Below are 22,947 nucleotides of genomic sequence, written 5' to 3'. Positions count from 1 at the left end.
GCCTTTAAGATGATTGTTCTGGAAATACGAGATAATAAATGCATTAAATGTGATAAAAACCACACATATGAATACGTATGTACATGCAACATCTATAAAATCTCTTTGTAGTTTCTATTGTTTATACAGTCATTGTTACTGTAATTTAGTCAGCCTGCCACAAGAAAACACAAATACTGCTTTGAGGTCAAGTCAATAAAATCTCAAACTGAAATGAAGGCAGATAAGATCTCAGCCCTGTAAAACATCCACTGGCATACAACTGCAATTTTAGTTGATTACAAAAGGATAGATTAATGGGAACTAGAAAGGGATATGAACTTGGAATGATTTGTATCAAGAATAAACAATTTACTGCTGGCCCACCAAGGCACTGGATAAACCTTATGATAATTTAGTATGAGTTTTTAAAGATTTTAATATTTAATATTTGTCGAGCAAGGTTGTGTTTAATGGATTTTTGATTTACTTAATACGCTGCACTAAAACAAAGTCGATTTGGCATTGCGGAGCTCTATAGGACCTTGCTGGATTTGAAACCCACATAAGAAAATAGGTTCACGTACTAACCGCATGGCTGTCTTTACTGTTTGTTGACATAAATCTGTGCTGGTTTAAGACTCTCGGAGGTTTAACAGGCAGGATTTTTGATAGACCAGATGGCTAGACAGATAGTTGCCACTGGTTAGCCTCAGTTTAAACCTGCACTAGTGTGATTTCAATGTTGCGTGTTCCTTCCTTTCTGTATTTGCACATTTATTTACACATATGGTTATTTTGCATGACATTACAATACGGCTGAAACACTGGCTATTTTGGCATGCTTTGAGTTCACAGTAACTCCCGGTAACCTACGTCACTGTTGCTATGTATATGTGTATATGCATTTGAAAGCAGTTGGTGAAATTGTTGAACTCGAGGCGAGAGTTCAACAGTGTATTTGTGAGACTGCATGTCCCCTAAATGACCCCGTTCTTCAATATGGCTCTGAGTACTTTATTAAAGGATTAGCAAGCTAGTGGTTGTCAGTGTCCCCGTATGCCGTTGCCTCCTCCAGCTTCTGACACCTGGGTGTACCACTGCTCCACACACACACACTTTGTGTGGACACACTCAGACACTGTAAACATAAACTGTACTCACACACAATCTAGGTCAGAACCAGACAACAACACTACGGCAGACACTGCCCAGTAACCCTCTCTGATAACGAGAGGGGAGGAGGTCACCCGGTCTACCCACAATCTCTTACTCTCTTGTCCCTGACCAGACAAAATTCATATGAATATGCCCCTCCTCCCCATCCTTAGCTATCAGTTCAAGCTTGCCTACTTTTGAGAAGCATATGCCATCTACTGCTGTGAGAGATTCTTCATTTAGGAAATTTTGCCCCCTGATTTTAAACTATGCTAAAGAAATATTTAAAAAGTATATTTTTGGTTGTTATCTTGATATTGTGTCTCTATATATTTGATTAACCATTACAGGCTTATCATTATAAAAAAAAAAACATTTTAAGAAAAAGTAATAAAATAAGGTAAATTTTACTTTATCATGTAAACGACAATAGACATGTTGTCTGCTAGGACAGCAGATTGACCGTTCAAATAAAAATTGCATCATGATCTGGCTGTCATCTAAACTATCATTACCATTTATTGGTATAAGTTAGTTGATAAGTTAATTAAGTGCTCCTTAAACTGTTTTGTTAAGTGAAAAGCTTCTTTAACTTCTCCAAAAAATGCAACGTCATTAGCCTCTTTCACATAGTAGCCCCATTACATTCAACATAATTACCAGAATGACTGTGTTTTAGCTGTTAATACACCATTCGCAAATAAGCTCCAAATACTGGTCAATTATATGATGTCAGTCATCAGAAATTACCTTTGAACACTGTGCCGTTCCTCTCAGCTAGCTAGATGATGAGAAGAGCTTCTGTCTGTCCAATTTTTACAATGACTGAGTGACCTGTGTAAGGGGAAGATCACACCGTTTTTGCTTTAAAAAACACAAGAGACTGCACAACTATTGCCAGGTGCAAAGTGGCGGAGCATATATGTCCGTCATGTGCATGTTTCTTCAATATCTATACTATACTTACATTTATTTGAAGGTTGATTATCTTAAAAGTTAAACATCAAACTGACCAAACCATAATAATAGTAATAGTATTATAAGGGAAGAAAATTTTTTTTGTGTTTTTACTAAACCTTTTTTTTTTTGACAATTGAACCCTTTGATCTAATGGTGAGCACTGATTTATGATCAGGCAGTAACTGATAGCCCTCTGATCCAATGGCAAATGGGGAACCGAAAGACAATACTCCAGCCTAATGGTGTTTGGGGAACTGTGGGGGCAGCAGTCACATTTTAGGGTGGTTGTGCAAAGGTAGGCAAAGATTTTTGACTTAAGGGCCACATCAGATTTTAAAATACATTTGAAGAGCTGCATACTATGTGAATGACAAATTTAGCTTTATTTATTCTAAATTAACACTCAATTATTTCTGTACTTTAGTTAGACATTGACATGTATACTTACCCTGCTTTCAAGAACACAATTTCATATTTTGGAAAAATCTGTACCACTGCTCTTGTGCATATTATATTTACAGTTCTAAAGTAAACATTTATTTTTAACCATGATTTTAGCAGATTTATTACCATTTGTACTACCATAGTTTAACTACAAATAAAATGCCCTTACTCGTAGTATTTGTAGTAAGTAACCACACATGTACTGTTCCAGTTTGATCATGCTTCATTTTCTTAATAGTAAATTTGTGGTTACTAACTACAAATACAACTCTGTTTACTATAGTTTAATCGTGCTTCATCTTCTTAATGGCAAATTCATTGCATTGCTTAATAATAATTCATTTATATCTTATCAGTTTTACTATTGCCCCCCCCCCCCCCATACTATCTTGTATGGTGATCTTACAGGCTGACGATAGAACGATCTCACTATGGGACATTTCGCGCAGTACTATATAAAACCTTTGACGAAGTTTAATTTCTTTAGGTAGTCAAAAATGCACCCTATTGAAAAATGTGATGCAAATTCAATTAAAGCAAGGATTTTTACTCTGCTTTTTACCATTTTTAAGGATGTGAACAGACCTCTTTATTTTCCTGTATCAGAAAGGTTGAGTGAGTTCACAAGAGCTGGATTTCATTAAAATAACTGTAGAGGCGCCTGTGAGCTCATTGACTGTCTTGTTTGTCCTGTCATGGCACTAGCATATTGTCTGAGTTTTAAGCTAACCATAGAAAGTTCTTAAAACCTTTAGATGTTAGCAAATACACTGACCAGCTAAACCATCATTGCCACAGTTCTTTGACCACAAATGTGCGGTAACATACAAATGCTTTGGGTCATTTATGCATTTGAATTGTTTTGCTGTTTGGGCATTTGTTTGATTATCAAAAATGTGTTGAGACCACATATCTTCATGTTTTTTTTTTAAACACGGACTAGTAATTGTTTCTGGTGGGAGAGGCTTTTTTGGGCCCTGGCTTAGCCTAGAGCAGTGAGGTTGAAGAAAACATTCTGACTCAGTTTGACCAGATTTCAAACGTTTCTGTTTTTTGAAGCCAAATTATACACATCTGCTTCAACTTTAACCGACTTTGGTAAAAGCCTTATCTCAATGATGCCCTTGTCTCCATAGCAGTTTAAAACTCAAGTGAGTCACAAAGCACCCAGGCTCAGATTTAAATATGTTGCACATGACAGTTGACATCTGCTCTTGCTTTGGCCAAGGGGTTTGTGGGTTACAAAACAGAAAAAGAGCAGTTCAAGTGTAAAACTGTAAAAACATTTGTTGTTGTTGCACTTCATACCCGTGCAAACTACATGTTTCTTGGGTGTTGTGGGTTGTTAAATGGGTTTTGCCATTTGGTTTCTTACAGGCTCAGGTCAAACGGGCTCACCTCTAGGTCTCTAATGGTTTACTCAAACTATCCGAACCGCGCCCAAGTGTGTTTGACCTGGTTCATTTGACTAGTGTGATTTCTCTGTACCGTGTCCAGTTTGGTTAATCACGCTCTGCTCTGCTTGCAGAGGTGGAGCAGTGTACAAAAGTGTGGCGTCAGTGGTGTGACATTTAACATCATGTGCCCTTGTAAAAACTTGTATCATGGTTACATGAAAATGTCTGGGCAGCATACTGTAAGTGATAGATCAACTAAGAACTTTTAAATTTCACTGAAGTTTAAATTGCTGTGTGCATTTAGAAATTTGCTCTGTTTTGCAAGATAAATTAACCCATCTTGTTTGTTTTTTTATCTATAAAAATAATTATGTGTGTTAGCTAGTGGTGGCTCATGACTGCTCATCTGAGGGGCGCTAATTCAAAATAAGTGTTCGGAGTGTCATGTCATGTGTGGGGTTCCTTTTTTAAATATGTGTTCTGCGCGTTGAGAGATCCTGTGTGCATCATATGTTTTGTCAAAATAAGTGCCTGCTGCACACGTGTCAAAACAGTTTATGATAAAAGAGATGCTCACGTTCACAAAATACACGCAACAAGACACTCTCTTAACAGTAAACTTTGATTACGCATGAGATTATGCGAGTATCTGGCAAACGCTAGCGTCTCTTTTATCATAAACCCTTTAGATGCATCTGCAGCAGGCACTTATTTTGACAAAATGTGATGCACACAGGATCTCTCGAAGCGCAGAACACATATTTAGAAAAAAGGAACTACACACATGACGAGCTACATACATGTTGTGACGAACTTCGCATCGAGCGCCCTCAAAAAAGAAGTCACCGGCCGCCACTGGTGTTAGCTACAATAACATGAAATGTATTATTTTATTCTTTTGACACATCAATTTAATATTCAATTAAATGTATTTGATGCATTGGTGAATTGTAAAATATGGGGAAGGAACACTGATAGAGGAAATGTAGGCAAGTTGAAATATGTTTTAAAAAAGAGACAAAAGAATGTTGAAGAAAGTCTTGCAAAAGGGCAAAATCATATGTTTGAGGAACATTTTATGCAAACAACTAATCACCGGTTATGGTCGCAGTTTAAAAGCATCAAACCGCAACCATTTATTTAGTGGAATTTTCAGGCTTGTGCTTTGTTGAGAGTATAAAGCCAACAGCATATTAAGTGTTTATATTCACATTCAATGCAGAATTTCTGTGCATTAGCGCCATCAAATGTTTTGATATGTTTGCTGATGTTGCCCTGGCCATGCGACTCAAAGCTCTGTTATTATTGGTTGTGTGTTTTATCAACACACAAAAAGAATTCAACTCAATCACCAACGGAAAAAATTACTTTGTCGGCATGTTCGCGAATGGTGTGTGCGCAGCTCCTTAGGAGTCCAGTATTCCTTTAAATATTACCCATACCAAAAATTCTGATTTACTAACAGCTTTTGCCAACCCAAATGCCTCTTTTGCCATTAAAAAACTATTATTAAGATTTACTAAAGACATGCAGGGAAAAATTTGCGCTGGCCTTGATGCATATGCATTTGTAGGAGATTCCCTTTCAGATGCAACATTTATGGGAGGGGAGTATTTTAATGAATCATGCAACATGATTTGCCAAGATTTGCGCTCATCAGTTTACTGGTATTGCATGTCTTTAACTTTATGCTAATTTGTGCTGCTCTTTGTAGATTGCATAGGTCATTATGGAAATGTAATTTTTGCGGCTGTGTTCTTTAACGTGCGCCTTGTCGGTAAATCAGCCGCAGAAATGTCCACCTCCATGGGCACTTTTTTTGAATTGCGATCTCATGCTAAATTGCCCTATTTAGTAAATCTGTCCCTAAATATTTATATTCATATGCAGTGGCTTTAATTGTGATGCTAGCCCACTAATTAAAATCAGTTATGATGATCATTTGCATTTCAATTGACATTCATTTAATTGACTTTTTCAGAGAACAACAAAGACACTTGCCTTCAGAAAGTTCTGGTGAAGGCGGAGCCTATGGAAGTGGATCCACCTCTTGAATTGGCTCCACCCTCATCTCATCTACTGGGCTTTAGCACTTCAGGGGCTTGTGAGAAAAAGGAACCAATGGTCAACCTCCCAGATCCTTTGCCCCGCCCCCAAAATGACCTCTTCTCCCAGGACATATCGGTCAAAACGGCCTCCGAGCTTCTTTTTAAACTGTCGGGTAAGTTTCTGCAAGAGAAGAAATGGAGGATGGATAGGTTTCTGCTTCAACAAGACTGTTCATTTTAAAAATACTCAGGTTTTTTTTCTCCGTCATCTTCTCTGACTGCTGCACTGACACACTAGAGAGCGGAAGGATATGTGTGGTGTTAAATGATTGCAGGATTGAGCTTTTCTTCCTAGAGCATTCTGAGGATTAGCCGACACAAACCTACCCCCAGTGCTCCTCGCTGCCAGCTCTCTTTAAATGCCATCTAGCACCTCGGAAAGCACAAAAGATCCACCCCCCCCACACGCGCACACATTTACGAACCTTCACGCACGCCATTCGCACCCTCCCACCACCCCCCTCCCCATGGGAGTGGTGTGTAGCTGCACTGTGTGTATGTATAACCCCTCAACCCTCGACTCCCTCAGATTGTTCTCAAATATTCTGGCTCAAGCACACTCGGTTGCACACACTTCCCTTGTCTCTCTCTCTTTCTCTCTCTCTTTCTCTCCCTCTTGCTTCTGTGCAGTATTGTCATGGCAACGCAGAGAGCCCTTCCATCCTCTGTTGAGCCGTGTGACCGAAAGGGTGTCAGGGAGAGGGAGCTTAGGAAGTGCCACCCAGGGAGCAAGGTCATTACCAGACCACCAGAAGAGAGACAGACAGACTGGAGATAGTGTTTTCTTTTGCACATGGATCTGTGGATTTCATGTGCAGTTTGGCTAAAAATGCTGTAAAAATGTAACTAGTGCAATGATGTGGATAACATACAGCCAGCCGACTGTTATTGCAGAATAAATCCCATCAGGGTGAATCAGGATTTTATATCACCCAGAAGAGATTTATTTGCAAAATCATCCAGCTGGCAGTATGTTATTCCACTTAATACACGGCTATGAATTTATTAATACACAGCCACATGAGTTAATATAATATATTAACTCATGTGGCTGTGTATTAATACATTCATGTACACAAAATATTGATTTGATTTGTTATTAGCCTGTTTGAAGAAATGCAAATATTCTTCTTCTTCTTTTAAAAAAAAAAAAAAACATTTTCTAGCATTTATAAGTCAAGACACATTAAAACAAGATGAACATGCATTTGGTTTTATTATTTGTAATCAAAATCTCATGTTATTAATTATGCATATTTATATAGAATTTATTTTAAAGTATTAATTTGCATTTGTCAAGATAATTTGCAGTACCCAGATGTTATCAGTTTAAGACCGTTGTTATCTGGGATTAGATGCTTGACTCTGATTGGCCAATCACAACATTTGCAGGTTTGTTATTCCCAGATTACAACCGCTCAAAATTTATAACATACTGTAACCCGGATGCAAATAATTTTGACAGGTACAGTTTAATAACATATATGACATTATATTTCAAGATTACACCAAATAGCGTGTTTGTGAAAACAGAATGTCGTGTCTTATCTTAAAACCGAAAGTAAACTGGTTTTCCCCAAAGCAGGTCTGCATACATTAAAAATGAGCTAATAAAATATTTCAAATCCATTTTTAATGTTGCTTACATTACTTATGAGGTAAATAGCCATGTTATAAGCTGGATAATGTACAGGCAGCCGGTTGTTATCCTGAAATAAGCCCCTTCAGAGTACTAAAAGACCCTTCGCGTCGGATCCTGATCACACTGGTGGGGCTTATTTCTTCAATAACAACTAGCAATTATACATTATCCTTTACATAACTCTGAATATCGCCACTGGCCAATCAGAATAAAGTATTCAAGAACACCGTGTAATAAAATCTTGCAAAATATAGCAAATATAAGGTACAAACAAAACTTTTTGTCACTGGCATTTTGCCATAAGCCTTGGATAATTTTTTAGTCTGTTGTCTGTTTTTTTTTACAAAATGTTGACCACCCTGCAAATCATAAGTTTAACTTAACTGTGTTTTCTTTTTCAGAGAAAGTAAGTAAAGCGAACGAAAACAAAGACAACGCATCCTTCGGTATACACAGGTAGGTTTACTGTTTTGCACTTATTGTGGTATTATTCAGTTATTGAATCACCAGTCTTGCTTTTCACATTTAGCAAATCAGAAGTGTACTGATGCTGCTGTTTGTTTTTAGCCCTTTCCTAGATGACCGCTTTCGACAATCACCTTTCACCGCACGCTCCAAGAGCTCTTCCCCAGCTGAAGCTGGCTCTTCAAGCAGGGTTGCCCAGCAAGGTAAAACTCCCTCCAATGCACCAGCCAAAACAGTTTACTCACACAAACCTATGTAGATCTATGCACACAAGCTGCCTCACTTTACAAAAACACTTCTTGTCCTCCCATCCAGCTTTGAGACTGCTGGACTGGGCAGCTGGCACTCCCTGCCTCCCTCTACTGGCCCCTCTGGCAAAGGGTAATTAGTTTGCGCTTGCCTGGCCCGAGTCCCTACACCAGTTAATGAAAAAATGATTGGGTTTTTCGTGTCCAGGGTGCATGAAAGTTAATTCACTACGCACTCAGACATGCATTCGTTTTCACACGCAGACACAAAGTGAACGTACACAAATCACATAAGAATAGCTGTGACCCTTGCCTACCACTTTATCGCTCCCTCTCTCTCCTTTTCAGTTTTTTTCTCTCACTCATTCTTTCATTGCTGCTTTTATTGCTACGTGTCTAACACCTTATAACCTGGTGTGGGTAGTAACTCCCACTTGTTAGTTAAGATAAACAGCTTTTTTATTTTTAACAGCCCAATCAGTGGCCAGAAAAAAATAAACTGCTTTAAAATAGTTTTGTACCTATGCCAAAGATAAACTGAATCTATGTTTGTTTGTTTGGTTTGTATGCAGCAATCTATCTAATTAGTGTGTCTACGGCTAATTTGATCATTGCTGTCTAAGATCGCCTTTTGTTCTTGGATAATGCATTGTGTACTTTGCGTCTAAATTTTATATTTCTTGCTTAATTACGTGTTTTAATGTATATAAGTTCATTACCAGTGTGTCTATTAGTGTGTGTATGCGTGTAAGACTGCTCTTCTGTCGTTGCCTCCTGCCCTGAGTCAACTTAAGCAGCATTGCGGAGGCTTTGTCTCATCTTTCTCTAATAACACTAATTAAACCATTATCCACTTCAAGGCATTGATGTAGTATCTCAATTAAGCATCATGGCTTTTTTGCCAGGTCATGAACTCTGTAACCTTTATTTTTGACCCTAAACTTAGTATGGCGAACCTGGGAAATTTCAAAGAAGCTTTTAAAGAACTAGTTCACTTAATTCTTTCTTTTGTAAAACACAAATATATATATATATATATATATATATATATATATATATATATATATATATATATATTTTTTTTTTTTTTTTTTTTTATTTACTGTCTGCTGTTTAAAGGTCCCTTCTTTAGCCCTCTTTAGCCAAAGAGACTTCTAAAGCCACATGAAAGCTTTGTTTGATAAACAAATGAAGAGTTTCGTTGCAAAACGATATAATTCCGTTTTTAAAATTTTTGTCAAAACATGTTTATTATTATGTTATCATGTTATTATTTTGTTTTATGGTGCTACTTAGCTGTATTTTTTAAGTCATGAAGGTTTAAATCAAAACAAACCAACCGCAGTGGAATTGATATTAATTGGAATGCACAACCAAAAAACAAGATTTCTGAAAAATTAAAAAAACGAGTTATCTCGTTTTGCAACGAAACTCTTCAAATTAAAATGTACTAAATGTTGTTATTTACTAAAAATCTTAAAGGATTAGTCCATTTTCTTAAAAAAAATCCAGATAATTTACTCACCACCATGTCATCCAAAATGTTGATGTCTTTCTTTGTTCAGTCGAGAAGAAATTATGTTTTTTGAGGAAAACATTCCAGGATTTTTCTCATTTTAATGGACTTTAATAGAACCCAACACTTAACACTTAACCCAGCACTTGACAGTTTTTTTCAACTGAGTTTCAACGGACTCTAATCGATCCCAAACGAGGCATAAGGGTCTTATCTAGCGAAACGATTGTCATTTTTGACAAGAAAAATAAATAATATGCACTTTTAAACCACAACTTCTCGTCTAGATCCGGTCCTGTGATGCGCCAGCGCGACCTCACGTAAATGCGTAGTGACGTAGAGAGGTCACATGTTACATATATGAAACGCACATTTGAGGACCATTTTAAACAATAAACTGAAACAAAGACATTAATTAGTATCATTGCACATACAACAACGTCAGAACAGTCCTCTTTCTCCACAATTGTATACACTGGGGCAGAGTTTTGCGTTCGTCCTCTGTGACCTCTTTTGACGTGATGACTTATTGCGTGAGGTCGCGCTGGCGCATCATAGGACCGGAGACAGACAAGATGTTGTGGTTTAAAAGTGCATATTTTTTATTTTTCTTGTCAAAAATGACAATCGTTTCGATAGATAAGACCCTTATGCCTCGTTTGGGATCGTTTAGAGTCCTTTGAAACTCCGTTGAAAAAAACTGTTAAGTGTTGAGTTAATTGTTGGGTTCTATTAAAGTCCATTAAAATTAGAAAAATACTGGAATGTTTTCCCCAAAAAACATAATTTCTTCTCGACTGAACAAAGAAAGACATCAACATTTTGGATGACATGGTGGTGAGTAAATTATCTGGATTTTTCTTTTAAGAAAATTGACTAATAATCCATTAACATTTGCAATATCTCTTGTTGCTGAAGATGTTACAGCATCTGATTGGTAAAAAAATGTTTTCACTGGCTCATCCAGTGCACAAATCCGGTCCAAATAACAGCCTCAGTCATCATTGATAAACCTTAAGAAAGAAGACAGCGTCAAAAACAAAAAGATGAAGAGTCATAAGCATTGCTAAGACATCAATTCCCCCACTGAGGCATAGTGGTAGAGTGCCATCTTTATCCTGGCAGTCTTTAGGCTCTGTGTCACACTAGAGTTGTCACCATCCCATCACTCCATAACACCGCTTGGTGGGACGTGAGTCAGATGCAAAGGTTCATATGAGCGCTGTGACTCAGTAGAACCGTGGGCCTCAGGGTGATGAGGCTGATTCGGTACCGTGTCTGATTGTGTGTGTTGCCTTTTCTAAACTCACACATAGATTGAAGCAGAGGGCAAAACACCCACTGTACTTTTAATTAAAGCTTTTGTGCAGTGCAGGTCATTGCGGGGGATGGCTGGGAGATGGCATGCACATGGCACAGTTATTTAATTATGTGGTTTAGCTATGCTAATACATGCTGATAGTGTGGCATTATTAATCAGGTTGATGCTTTAAGAAACAGAATGTCAAATTATTCTGTTTTAATATGAAGTCTGATATCAACAAGTGCTCGAAAGAAATGTGATCGGTTGTGTGGTGTGTCAGTTATATGGCCTCTAGGACTGTCCTTGGCTATTTAAACCGGCCGTGGTTCACAGACCCTTCAGTATGGCTACGCAAGACTACATTGCAAGTAAATTAAAGATGAAAAAATACTCAAATCGTATTCTAATATTTACTGTTAAATTAGAAATATATGACTACAATTAATGTTACACAACTACAGAAAAAGGTGTCCAAATGTTTTTGAAAACCGAAATGACCTAAATACATAAAAATTTAATTCATAAGGGCTAAATGGTTTATTGCTTGGCACACATAATTTCTCTACTTTTAAACTATAGTACAGTACAGTGTGTTACAGGTTATTGTCTGGTGTAAGCAATACATCAGCCATAAAATCAAGCAGGCGAGTGAGATATCACTTATCCTTATGTCTTTTAATATAATGATAGATACCAGAACGTACCACAGGATAGATTGCTCACATTAGCTTTAACGGGTACTCCAGGACCAATAAAAGCCTTGGCATCTTTGTGCATGATAACAATGAAATCCACACCCTGACATTAGATTGCCCTTTAGATGTATATTTGCCTCAGAAGTGTCTTTCAGCCAAGATCATTGTGAGGAGCAAAGGGGCACTTTTAGCATCAAAATGATGACGTAGTGTGGAAGCATTCTGACAAGCCAGAAACCCCTCCCGCTGGGCAGATCCAGGACAATATCCCTGTCTGGAGTTCTGGGTTTGGTCCCTGGCAGATATGAGCAGCCCAATGAAAATGTCCTTCAGGTCCTGAATCCAAGGCCAGTGCATCTGCTCTTTAATTGCCACCATTAAATCCTCAGTACTATGCCAAAAAAAATTGTGTCTCCCCAACCACTTGCCCCCCCTTTCCTTGCAATGCCCCCATCAATCCCGAGGCTGGATTGCTTATGACAGCATTTATAGAAAATGTGCCTATTTATGAGCAAACAACAAAGTCCAAAGGGGCAGACACCCACCCAGCACACATACAAGAAGCCCCTTGCATGTTTATTGAGCGGATTGGAATTTCATTGTACATGCATTACTCCAAAAGCCCTGGAGTCCTTGATATGACCTACAAACACTAAACATGCATCTTTGAATGCCTTGAGATGATTAAAGGCCACTTCAGTTTAAAATCTCAGTAAGAGTTTTTTTACCTAACATACATGCTTTTTTGCTGTTTGAGCTTGGGAGGAACATTGGTTAAGATTTGGCAACCTCACTGCCTCTGTCTGACTGGTACAGAAGAATAATTGCCATGCGTTCATATTGCACCAGACGTCCATTTGAAGGGGCTGTGTTGCATGATGACGGAATTTCTATTTTTTTTATTTATCTAGTCATTTATTTAATCTCTCTCAGTCTCTCTCTCTCTCTCTCTCTCTCTCTCTCTCTCTCTCTCTCTCTCTCTCTCTCTCTCTCTCTCCTTTTTGCGGGAGAGAAGGCGTGGCGCTGCATTTTAATTTGAAGCTGAGCCAACCACCTTCATCAGAAGGTTAATTCTACCACTAGTGTGGCATGCTCTCGCTCTCTCTCTCTCTTTCCCTAGTTTTTCTCTTGCGCTCGTCTAATGAAAGGTGAAAAAAGCACAGAGTCCAATGTCAAGATAAAAACACCTCGTCTGAATGTATAGACTACTCAACATAATATCTAACACTGTGACAGAACATACAACTGACCTCTTGCCAAGCTCCATGTTAAAACTGTTAAACTCGGTTGTCGCTGTGACTATTGTTGTATGCTTCTTTAACAATTGTAAAAATTACCTGATTGTGTGCCTCAGGTTAGCTTGCATTTTGTGAACATGGATGTCTACAGTGTATATATATATATATATATATATATATATATATATATATATATATATATATATATATATATATATATATATATATATATATATATATATATATATATATATATATATGTGTGTGTGTGTGTGTGTGTTCCCACCATGTTCCAAATTATTATGCAAATGCCATTTTTGTTTATTTTTCCAATTCAGTCAGTAAGTTTACAGATTTTATTTTACCCTCAACAGTTATATGATAGTGTGGATGTTATTATATTTAAATGAAATAAAAATGTCAAAAGGTACTTTAATACTTTGAAAAATATGCAAAATATGCTTTTCCAAATGATTAAGCAAGTTGTAGTTCTCATACAATATGGGTATGAAAAAATATCTTTCTAAAGACAAAAAAGTGTGCATTATCCTAAAAAAGCTATGTATGTCCTATATCAATTTATATTTGGTGGATCTAAACAGAAATCATTGAACTATTATAAGATTTATGAGTGATTCACAGTACAGAAGCATTTGACTATATAAAGGCTTTAAAAAACAAAATGTAGGAAAAGGCAGCAATTAAAAGCCACTGTTAAGAATCAAACATGTATTTAAACCTGCTGGTGTCTCTGGAATCCCAAGAACCCCTGAATACAGGATCCTTCAGTGCATGAAGTATTTCTACCCCTCTCCCAAACCAAAACTTACAAAAATGAAACATTTACTGTGAGCTTGGACTCCAAGAAGAATATTTTCAAACAGTTTTTTTCATTGACATGCCATAATACACTGAATCAATGAATGTCATTCTGGTTTGTTGGTGAATAGCCACTATATTCAAACAAGACTGTAACATTAGGGAGAGGTGGCAGAGTAATGATTTGGACTTGAATATTGGGAAGTAAGATGGTAGGACCCTGAGGATGTCAAAAAGACATCTAGAAGATAATGTATCATTCCTAAAATATGTTTTTTCACAATGGGATATAAAAGGAATCATGTCTTCTGAAATAAATTTACTTCCATGGAGGATTATACACCATCCCATGCTGCCAAAAGCATCACTGACTATATGAATTCATATGGGCATAAAATAAGAAAGAAATCAAGGTGTGACCACCACCATCCTCTGACCTTACTCCTATCTATTAAGAGCCTGTGGAGCATCATAATATGAAAGATCTGTGAGGTGGACAGCACTAGAATTCAAAACATCAACTTAGGGATGCAATTCTAGCATCTTTAAGTGAAATAAAGACAAAACCTATACTTGTATACTTTTAAAGTTAAAATCAAGTCAAATATATGCTCATATTATTATGTAACTTGTGTAAATACATTATTTATTTTACATTAATAATACAATAAACTATTTTAATTATCTGTCTATGCAGCACATTTGACAGATGTCTGTTTTTGGATCATTTTAATCCATTATATCATTATAAATTTGGTTAAAGGGCATTCTGCATAATAATTTGCAACAGCATATTTTACTTATTATTACATAATAAGTATTAAAGTATCTTTTTACATTTTTATTTAATTTAAATATAATAACATCCACACTGTCATATAACTGTTAAGGGTAAATTAAATTTGTAAACTTACTGAATGTATTGGAAAAATAAACAAAAATGGCATGTGAACGCGGTGTATATATAGCACATTGTCCTCTTAAAGCCTCATACTGTGTTTGTGATGTAATTTAATTTTATAATAAAATAACCCAGTTATGCTAGACCTTTTTCTCCAAACTAACCTTTTAACAATTTTTGCAGTTAATTTAACCAACCTTTATCTAGTGGGTGCGTGAAGTCAATGTACATTATCAGTCCTAATCTGGAGTTTTTGTAAGGTTAGGATTACCTATCTCCACTCACACTAAAATTTAATTGAACATTGCCTTTGTGAATATTTAGCATCAGACACGGTAGAAAAGAGACTAAAACACAAGCTCAGTGTGTTGCGATTGCAATAAAGCCCAACCTGCAAACTCTCACCCACACCTTTTCGATGGGTTTTTGTATTTGATCAATTAAGCTTCAGCATTTCGTTTATTCATTCTACTTTGACTATGTAGATCCAGAGAAGGTGAGTGGAGATCCAGGAAATGGACTTTCCCAGTGGAGACTCAACGAACAACTCTTTCCCTGCCCTATATGTGGCAAAGTGTTTGGCCGCCAACAGACTCTCTCCAGACACCTCTCCCTACACACAGGTGAGCTTGAAATGCAGGACAGAAAACTGTTTTTGACCCGTTTTAGTGTCATGTGCTACATTTGCACTTTTGCAATCTGAACTTGCCAGACTATTGCTTATTTAGGCTGCTTGTTAGTTCCCAAAAACAATCAGCACAATTTACTAAATAACAAGGTTTGGGAACATGCTATATTCTTACATGTCCCACAGCATTGTATCGTTGTTAGGACAAATAATGCCCCAGGTAAGTAAATAAGGTTCACCGGACTAGATTGCCCTTCTTTTAAAGAGATTAGACCACTGATTAGTCCTGGTGGGAAAAGAGCCCAAGTAATTACTAAGCTGTAAAGAAGTCTCCCAGAGCACCAAGCTCCCCTGGAGCACAGCACAACTATGACCAGCGCTGACTGATCCTTGAACAATCGCATCATGCTGGTCCCTGAAGAGCATCAATGGGCCAGCCAAATACAGTACATCACCATCGACAAATAAATATGGTCTTGTGGGTTATGAGACTGCTTGAATTTGGGTTTGAGGGGCTAGACATGTAACCATCAGGATTCTTATTAAATAATTCAAATACTTGGAGCAGACATGTTTTTATAGTAAAGATAACAATTGATAATTTTGAGATCGACGGGCCATTGAATTATTCGAAAATAATGCACACCCAAGCTGGTAATGCACCCAATGTAAAGCGAAGTCTGTATTATTAAACCGCGGGTGTGAATTATTTTCGAATAATTTAATGGCCTGTCGTCAATTACTTCTGACATATTGTGACGATATATTATGATGATCTCAAAATTATCAATTGTTATCTTGAATTCAAAGGACCAGAGTCAATTATTCTACTTATACCACGGTTTCACAGACAATGCTCTGTTGGTTATTTGACAGGTCAGGTGTGCGTTTATCGAAAAATAAGGCATACCCATGAAACAATTTTACAACTAATCAGAATAAAGCATTTAACAGCCCCATGGTATAAATCATAATATATCGTACCAGATTTCTGTTAGTTTAATGAAATTATTGTTAAAATAAACCATGTATTATTGAAAGCCAAAGAATCACGCTCTTACACTATTGTGCTTACTCACACTATTACTAAGGGATTGTGTCACACCCGGTAACATTTTCCAGGCAGCTACCTGTCACTTCTGCTGATGAAACTGTTTTCCCATTATAAAGTCTCCTCACCTGCTAGCAGAAAATGAAGGACGTGTAAATGTTAATGTTACTCTACAGCAGAGATTAAGCTAATCAAGTCAGTGTGAATACAAAAGATTCAAAGTTCACATAAGAATCCACAGGACCAACTAGACAATTCTCTCTGCTTTTTGTACTAGTTTATAGAAAATGCTTTTTAAAGGAATAGTTCATTAGGTAACATAAAGTCTGTTGCCCTCATTGTTCATCTTCAGGAACACAATTTATTTATTTATCCTTGATGAAATCGGAGAGCTTTCTGACACCCCATAGATAGCATGCAACTGAAATTGTCAAGGGCCAGAAAGGTAGTAAAGACATCATTTACACAGTCCATGTGACTACAGTGGTTCAAGCCTCATGTGCAACACCCCCCCCCCCAAAAAAAAAGAATGACACTTATTCAACAAGATCTTCTTTTCCATGTCAGTCTCCAATGCACGGATTTCATTATTGGGCAAATTTACTCATTAAAGTTCTGCTGAAAAGCCTTGGAACACTCAGTAATATTTGATGTGTTGGCCGTCATTTTTACTTAAACAGGAAGTCAGTGTGGAACATATTGGGTAGCCCATCCCCTTTCAAAATTGACCAGTAGTGTTTTGTTTATGGCACAGCTCTGCAAAGCTCCAGTTAATAGCTTGTAAGAGCCACGGTTTATTACAAATTAAATTTAATTGATTCTGATTTAGATTTAGATTTCACAATACTTTTTTTAGATTTCAAATAAATCTTTGTTATCTCCAGAGTACATATGTGAAGTTCTATCTCAAAATATCATGCACTACCTCTGCACTGAATGGCAGTGCGGTGGTTGGATAGTGCAGATTAAGATACGGTTTTATCCCCCTCTGACATCATAAGGGGAGCCAAATTTCAATGACCCTTTTTTTTACATGGTTGCAGAGAATGGTTTACCAAAACTAAGTTACTGGGTGTCCTTTTTCAAATTTTCTAGGTTGATAGAAGCACTGGGGACCCAATTATAGCACTTTAACATGAATAAAGTTAGATTTTCATGATATGTCCCCTTTAATTTGAAACCATAATGCCATTCACAGTATAGAACCAAGTAAATTTATAAACAAGTGTCTAATTTCAGGCAGTACTTTCACGTCCTTTATAATGTAGGGCAGTGGTTCTCAACTCCAGTCCTCGGGGCCCCCCCTCCCAGAATGTTTTAGATGTCTCCTTATATGAAACACCTGATTCCACTCATTAGGCTTCTTCCAGAATGTTTGAAACTTTTCCTTCATTAACACACTTACAAGCTGATGAACTGAATCAGGTGTTTTATATATGGAGACATCTAAAATGTTCTGGGAGGGGGGGCCCAGGACTGGCATTGAGAATCACGATGTAGGGGATGCCTTCGATTCTATAGCATTTGATTGGACAATAAATTTTGAGAGAAGCTAAGTGTGGAATGGTATTTAAGTTTTGAATGCCTTTATATTTTAAGTGTGAATTTTGTAATTGTTTTGAACCACAATAGTTTATGGATAATTTTAACAGATACTTAACCTGATAAGGAACACTGTGCCGTACACGGCACACCCCCTCCCTTGCACGTGAGGCTGCATTACGTCATTGTAACTTTGAAGCATTAAATCTTCAAAATATACGGTCATGCGGCACATCGTTGTAAAGCTTAGACTTTCGGGATTCCAATAAGCGCACACAGAAAGCATAATATGATTTTTAGCAGTCATAAAACTGTAATCTAGTTGTTAGTTACCTGAACCGGGCGGCGCCAATTTAGGATATTTACTTACCTTCAAAATCTTTCCTTTATCCGCTTCGGTACAATTGTCCAAAACAAATTGTTCATAAATCCCCAAAAGTCCAAGGAAATGGAATATCCAAGCCTTTTAATCCAAAACGATTTGTTCATCTCACAATCTTGACGTTTCTGACCGAATTACGATATAAATAGTGTATACAATAAGTTCACTAACAGACATTCGTTCGAATCTCACTTTTCATTCACGATTTATAATGAATATATTCGGATGTCATGTTTATTGTGCAACGTCTGAGGAACAAATGCGCCCCCTTGTGGATTTTCAGCCGTTCCATAAGAGGCTACAGCCAAAAACTTTAATTTTGATTGCATAGGGGCCTAAGGTTTAAGCATCATGTTTCTTATTGCCTCATAATGCTTATTTGTCTGTTCACACAGAAGAAAGGAAATACAAGTGTCACTTGTGTCCGTACGCGGCTAAGTGCCGTGCCAACCTCAACCAGCACCTCACAATCCACTCGGTCAAACTGGTGAACACAGATGCCGAACACATCGTTACTGCTGTTACCCACGAAGGACCAGAGCTGAAAAACTGCCCTTACTACTACAGCTGCCATGTGTGTGGCTTTCAGACGGAGTTTAACGCTCAGTTTGTCAGTCACATGTCTCTCCATGTGGACAAAGAGCAGTGGATGTTCTCGCTCTGCTGTAGCACCTGTGAGTATGTGGGTGTGGACGAAGCCGAGATGAAAGCTCACATCAGTGCAGGACACGCAGGTAAGATTTTACACTTCTTACAGTTGGACAATACCCCGTTGAAAGGAGAAAAATACTGTAGCTGTTCACCAGTATACTGTGTCTTGTAGGCTTGTGTCTAACATTAAATGCTGGTGTGTATGTGTATCTCTCCAGCAATATTATCTAGGTTAATCAGATAACTACCATGCTAGTTTAATGGTAGATTTTGCTGCTAAACTGCATTATTTATGCTGGTTCAAGCTGGTCTTTTGTATTGTCATGTAAAATGTACAATCTTGGCACAAGTTACAGTATTTGCATTTTTCTTTTAAATGTCGCTGTACATCTGCTGAAGCTGCAACTAGCAATGACCTGAGTGCAAGGAGCGCCTTTTAAGAGGATTCATTTACGAAGAGCAGTTCTTCCATTTATATCTGCTCTGTTTTGCCACACTGATAACAAGATTGTGGTCTTTCAGCATCAATAACATCAAAATGTGTTTGTCACCTTGCAAGGTGTACAGTAGCTGGAACAGATGTTAGCCTGAGATAAGTTCCTAACATAGTGTTTCTGCTATTTATTTGTATAGGTCATAACGCTTGCACCAAATCAACTGCTGTGGGATTGAATCTTATTCAGATTTTCAAGCTGATGTAATTCCTTGAATGTAAAAAAATTTAGCTTGTCCCCGTCTAACATGCAGAGACAACCTCACAAGTAATTTTTCTAAAGATACACACTTATACATGCTTTCAAAACATTAGTTCGGTCTGACAAGTTAACTTTTGGGTCGTTCAATGTTGTGAGTTTAGGGCAGGCCTACCCAATTGTTCAATCAATAGATGCGGGTGTGTGGTGGGAGTGTTTGGCTGGCTGATTGAGCTTGCATTTTGGTGTTTTTTGCCGTAAGGAAGCTGAAAAATCAATAGCTCTAGTCCTTATAACTACAGTAACCATCCAAATAACCCTACACAGCCACGTTTCCTACTTGTGTTCAGACTGAGCTTGTGTCCACTTTCCTCAAGACATTGAGCTCTTAGAGTGACGGCAAAAGAACAAGTTGGTTTGTCAACCGCGATTTAGCGCCCTGCCAAACACACCACTTTCTACAGATTGGCTGCCCTCAGGTCAGCGCCTACCAGCCTGGACTTCTTTGTCTTCTACTGAGGAAGATGGCTCAGTGCTGCGGCCGTTACCGAGGGGGGCCTGCTTGCTTGGCAGCTGTTCTTTCCTGCGGAAATGCTTTGCAGTGTACTCCAGGTGTTTCGGCTAAACCCGGACACAAATGCATCCTGATTTTTAGGGAGAATATTCAGGGCTCATAGGAGCGTAATAGAGGGCACCCAGTTCACTCGCAGAGGTAAAGTCGTTTTCCTCAAATGGAGTTCACGAGTCACACAGCGCATCTGTATTCAAAGATATCTTGCAGCTGACAAAAGATTAAACATGACCACCTACTCTGTATTCCACGTGCATGCTTTCAAAGGAACGGAAGTCTTAACGTGAGTGAAGTGATTGCGCGTGATCTGGCACCGGCCATTTCGTGAGCTCCGAGAGACCTAGGGGAGAGCCGTGGCCTGAAAGTCCCCCGCCATCTTAGCTGTGGTGGCCTGACCTAGGCAGCCCCCCTCCACCACCGCTCTCGGGAACAGTGTAGATCAATAAGAGCGCAGGCTTGAGTGTTCTGGCTGCTTGGATACAGAAGTCAGGCTAAACCCACAAGACTGCCTCTTAGGAAAGAGAGCTCGTCTCCTGACTTTTAAGGCTTAATACCACACTGCTCTAGGCATACATATTCCCGTCTAGCTTACTGCATGGATTTCGATCAATTGCAGGACTTTTCTGCTTTTTGCTTTGCTCATTACAGAATTCGTTATCAAACCTTGAGCGTTAAAATACGCTCCTATCCAATTCTCGGCTGGCTTAAGCTAAGCCTGTCTTTGATATTGTCATGTCGGTGTAATACGTGGTTTGTCTTTCATGCTGGAAGTGACGCTCGGTCTCTTCTACACACACAGGTCTCAACTCCAGAAGTCCTCTCAGCGAGACCAAGAGCACTTCCTCGTCTTTGTCAGCTCTTAGTGATTCCCTCAACAGTTCTGAAGGTGGGGATGTTGCCCAAGGTAACGAAGAACTGAAAAGCCTTTTGGCTCCGCCTTTTTCTGCAGGCAGCCAATCAAGCTCAGGCCCAGGAACAGAGGACAAGGCAGAAAAAGGTAAGGCCCACTTTCATGACATATACACACAACCTATTAATAAGATAACCTGACCAGCTGACTACTATTCACCCTAAATCATTAAAGCGTAACTAAACCCCTGGTCAGAGCCTGACTCCACCCACTGCAATATTTGAAAAATGCAAGAAAAGTGGGCAGATCCCAACGGAGATAGAGGGGACGAACTAAGCTTGTACCAAGTGTGTGGTGAGATTGTAACAAGGGCGTGGTGAGCTTGAACCTGCTTACGTCACGAGTTATTTCTTGGACCCAACATCCAGTAGGAAAATTCAACTGCAGTAGCCACCGTTCAACCTGAAGAGGGCAGCACTCAGACGTTTTTACACCATATATTGTAGTATTGAAACACTTTATATCCAAATGTCAAAAAACTTACTAAAATCAATGAACAGCACTAATAATAAAGCAGCATTCTTACAGATCATTAACTAAAAAAAGTTGGTTTAGGGTTTAGTTACTCTTTAACCTTTATTATTGAACACTTATTATCACTAAATTATTCTTTGCTGACTTAATAAGAACATTTATACAGTGGCATTGGAAGTAGGGGTGTCACATTTAATATATTATCATCTGATAAATTACTTTTATGTTTAAAATAAAGTTTAAGTATTTGAATCTTGTACTGCACAGGCGATTAACACAATATAAAATTAATGAATCACAATTATTTGTGACAATTATTTAACAAATGAAGCATAGAAAAATTTGCGTATCAGTTTGTATGACAAATAATTATCATAATTAATTTAACAATTAATCGTACACAAACTTTATTGTGGCACCCTAATTGGAAGATGAAAATGTTTGCTTTTCTGTAATGCTGCATCCACTTTGTTAGGTGTCAGCATAAATCCATGACAACTACCCTACTGGCCAACATAAAACAAATTCTTATGGCGCTTTTCCATTGCATAGTACCCCACGGTTAGCTATCCTTTGGGGGTTTTTCCACTGGGTGCAGTACGTAGTACCCAGTACTTTTTTAGTACCACATCGGTTGGGATTTCAAGCGATTCAAGCTAATACCAAAACATGACGCAAAAACACTGTATATCACTGATTGGTCTGAGAGAATCGTAACTACCAGCGTTTACCTTCGTGTTAGCTTGCGCTGTCTCGAGTAAACCTGTTGTCATTTGTGCTTTGCTGTAAGTTCCCAAACTCCCTTTTAACGAAGAAAAACATCCACAGGTTGAGAATCAGGAACACCATACCACTTTTTTCCCAGACTTGCAGGTTGTTGTGGCACATTCACGATGTGCACATCCGCATATATGCTTAAAAGCAACTTGGTCAATGCAAAATGAGGCTCAGCGAAGTGGGTCGACTAACGCCACGGGTGTTTGTACAGAAAACTGTCATGTGAGACAGAAGTAGTGATAAATGTGATATGCAAACATATTTGTGGTGGTGGTTTAATTTTGTGCCTGACTGAGAAATACATGAATGTATGGGAATCTACAACGACGCTCTCACATGATGTCACAGCAGTAGGCAGGGCAAATATAACAACACGCCAATAATCCCTCCCACTCT

General features: G+C 38.1%; 1 protein-coding gene across 10 annotated transcripts in view; it reads left to right on the top strand.

The window, feature by feature from the left end:
* znf827 (zinc finger protein 827) overlaps positions 1 to 22,947 on the top strand; it is a 91,397-nt gene that overhangs the window by 59,538 nt on the left and 8,912 nt on the right. For 8 of the 10 annotated variants that reach the window (XR_010546770.2, XR_010546769.2, XR_012336524.1 and 5 more), the window contains exons 6-12: positions 5,920 to 6,159; positions 8,090 to 8,144; positions 8,256 to 8,356; positions 8,469 to 8,534; positions 15,359 to 15,496; positions 18,872 to 19,210; positions 21,190 to 21,387. Coding sequence is in view for 7 of the 10 variants with exons in the window: in XM_065295722.2 (XP_065151794.2) it covers positions 5,920 to 6,159; positions 8,090 to 8,144; positions 8,256 to 8,356; positions 8,469 to 8,534; positions 15,359 to 15,496; positions 18,872 to 19,210; positions 21,190 to 21,387 (1,137 nt within the window). In the remaining 3 variants the exon portion in view is untranslated. The remainder of the gene's footprint in view (positions 1 to 5,919; positions 6,160 to 8,089; positions 8,145 to 8,255; positions 8,357 to 8,468; positions 8,535 to 15,358; positions 15,497 to 18,871; positions 19,211 to 21,189; positions 21,388 to 22,947) is intronic. The other 2 variants (XM_065295723.2, XM_065295725.2) reach the window with 2 other exon arrangements.

This window comes from Paramisgurnus dabryanus, chromosome 4 (assembly GCF_030506205.2).
Source record: "Paramisgurnus dabryanus chromosome 4, PD_genome_1.1, whole genome shotgun sequence".
Lineage (NCBI taxonomy): Eukaryota > Metazoa > Chordata > Actinopteri > Cypriniformes > Cobitidae > Paramisgurnus > Paramisgurnus dabryanus.
This window is presented reverse-complemented; position numbering and strand designations above follow the sequence as displayed.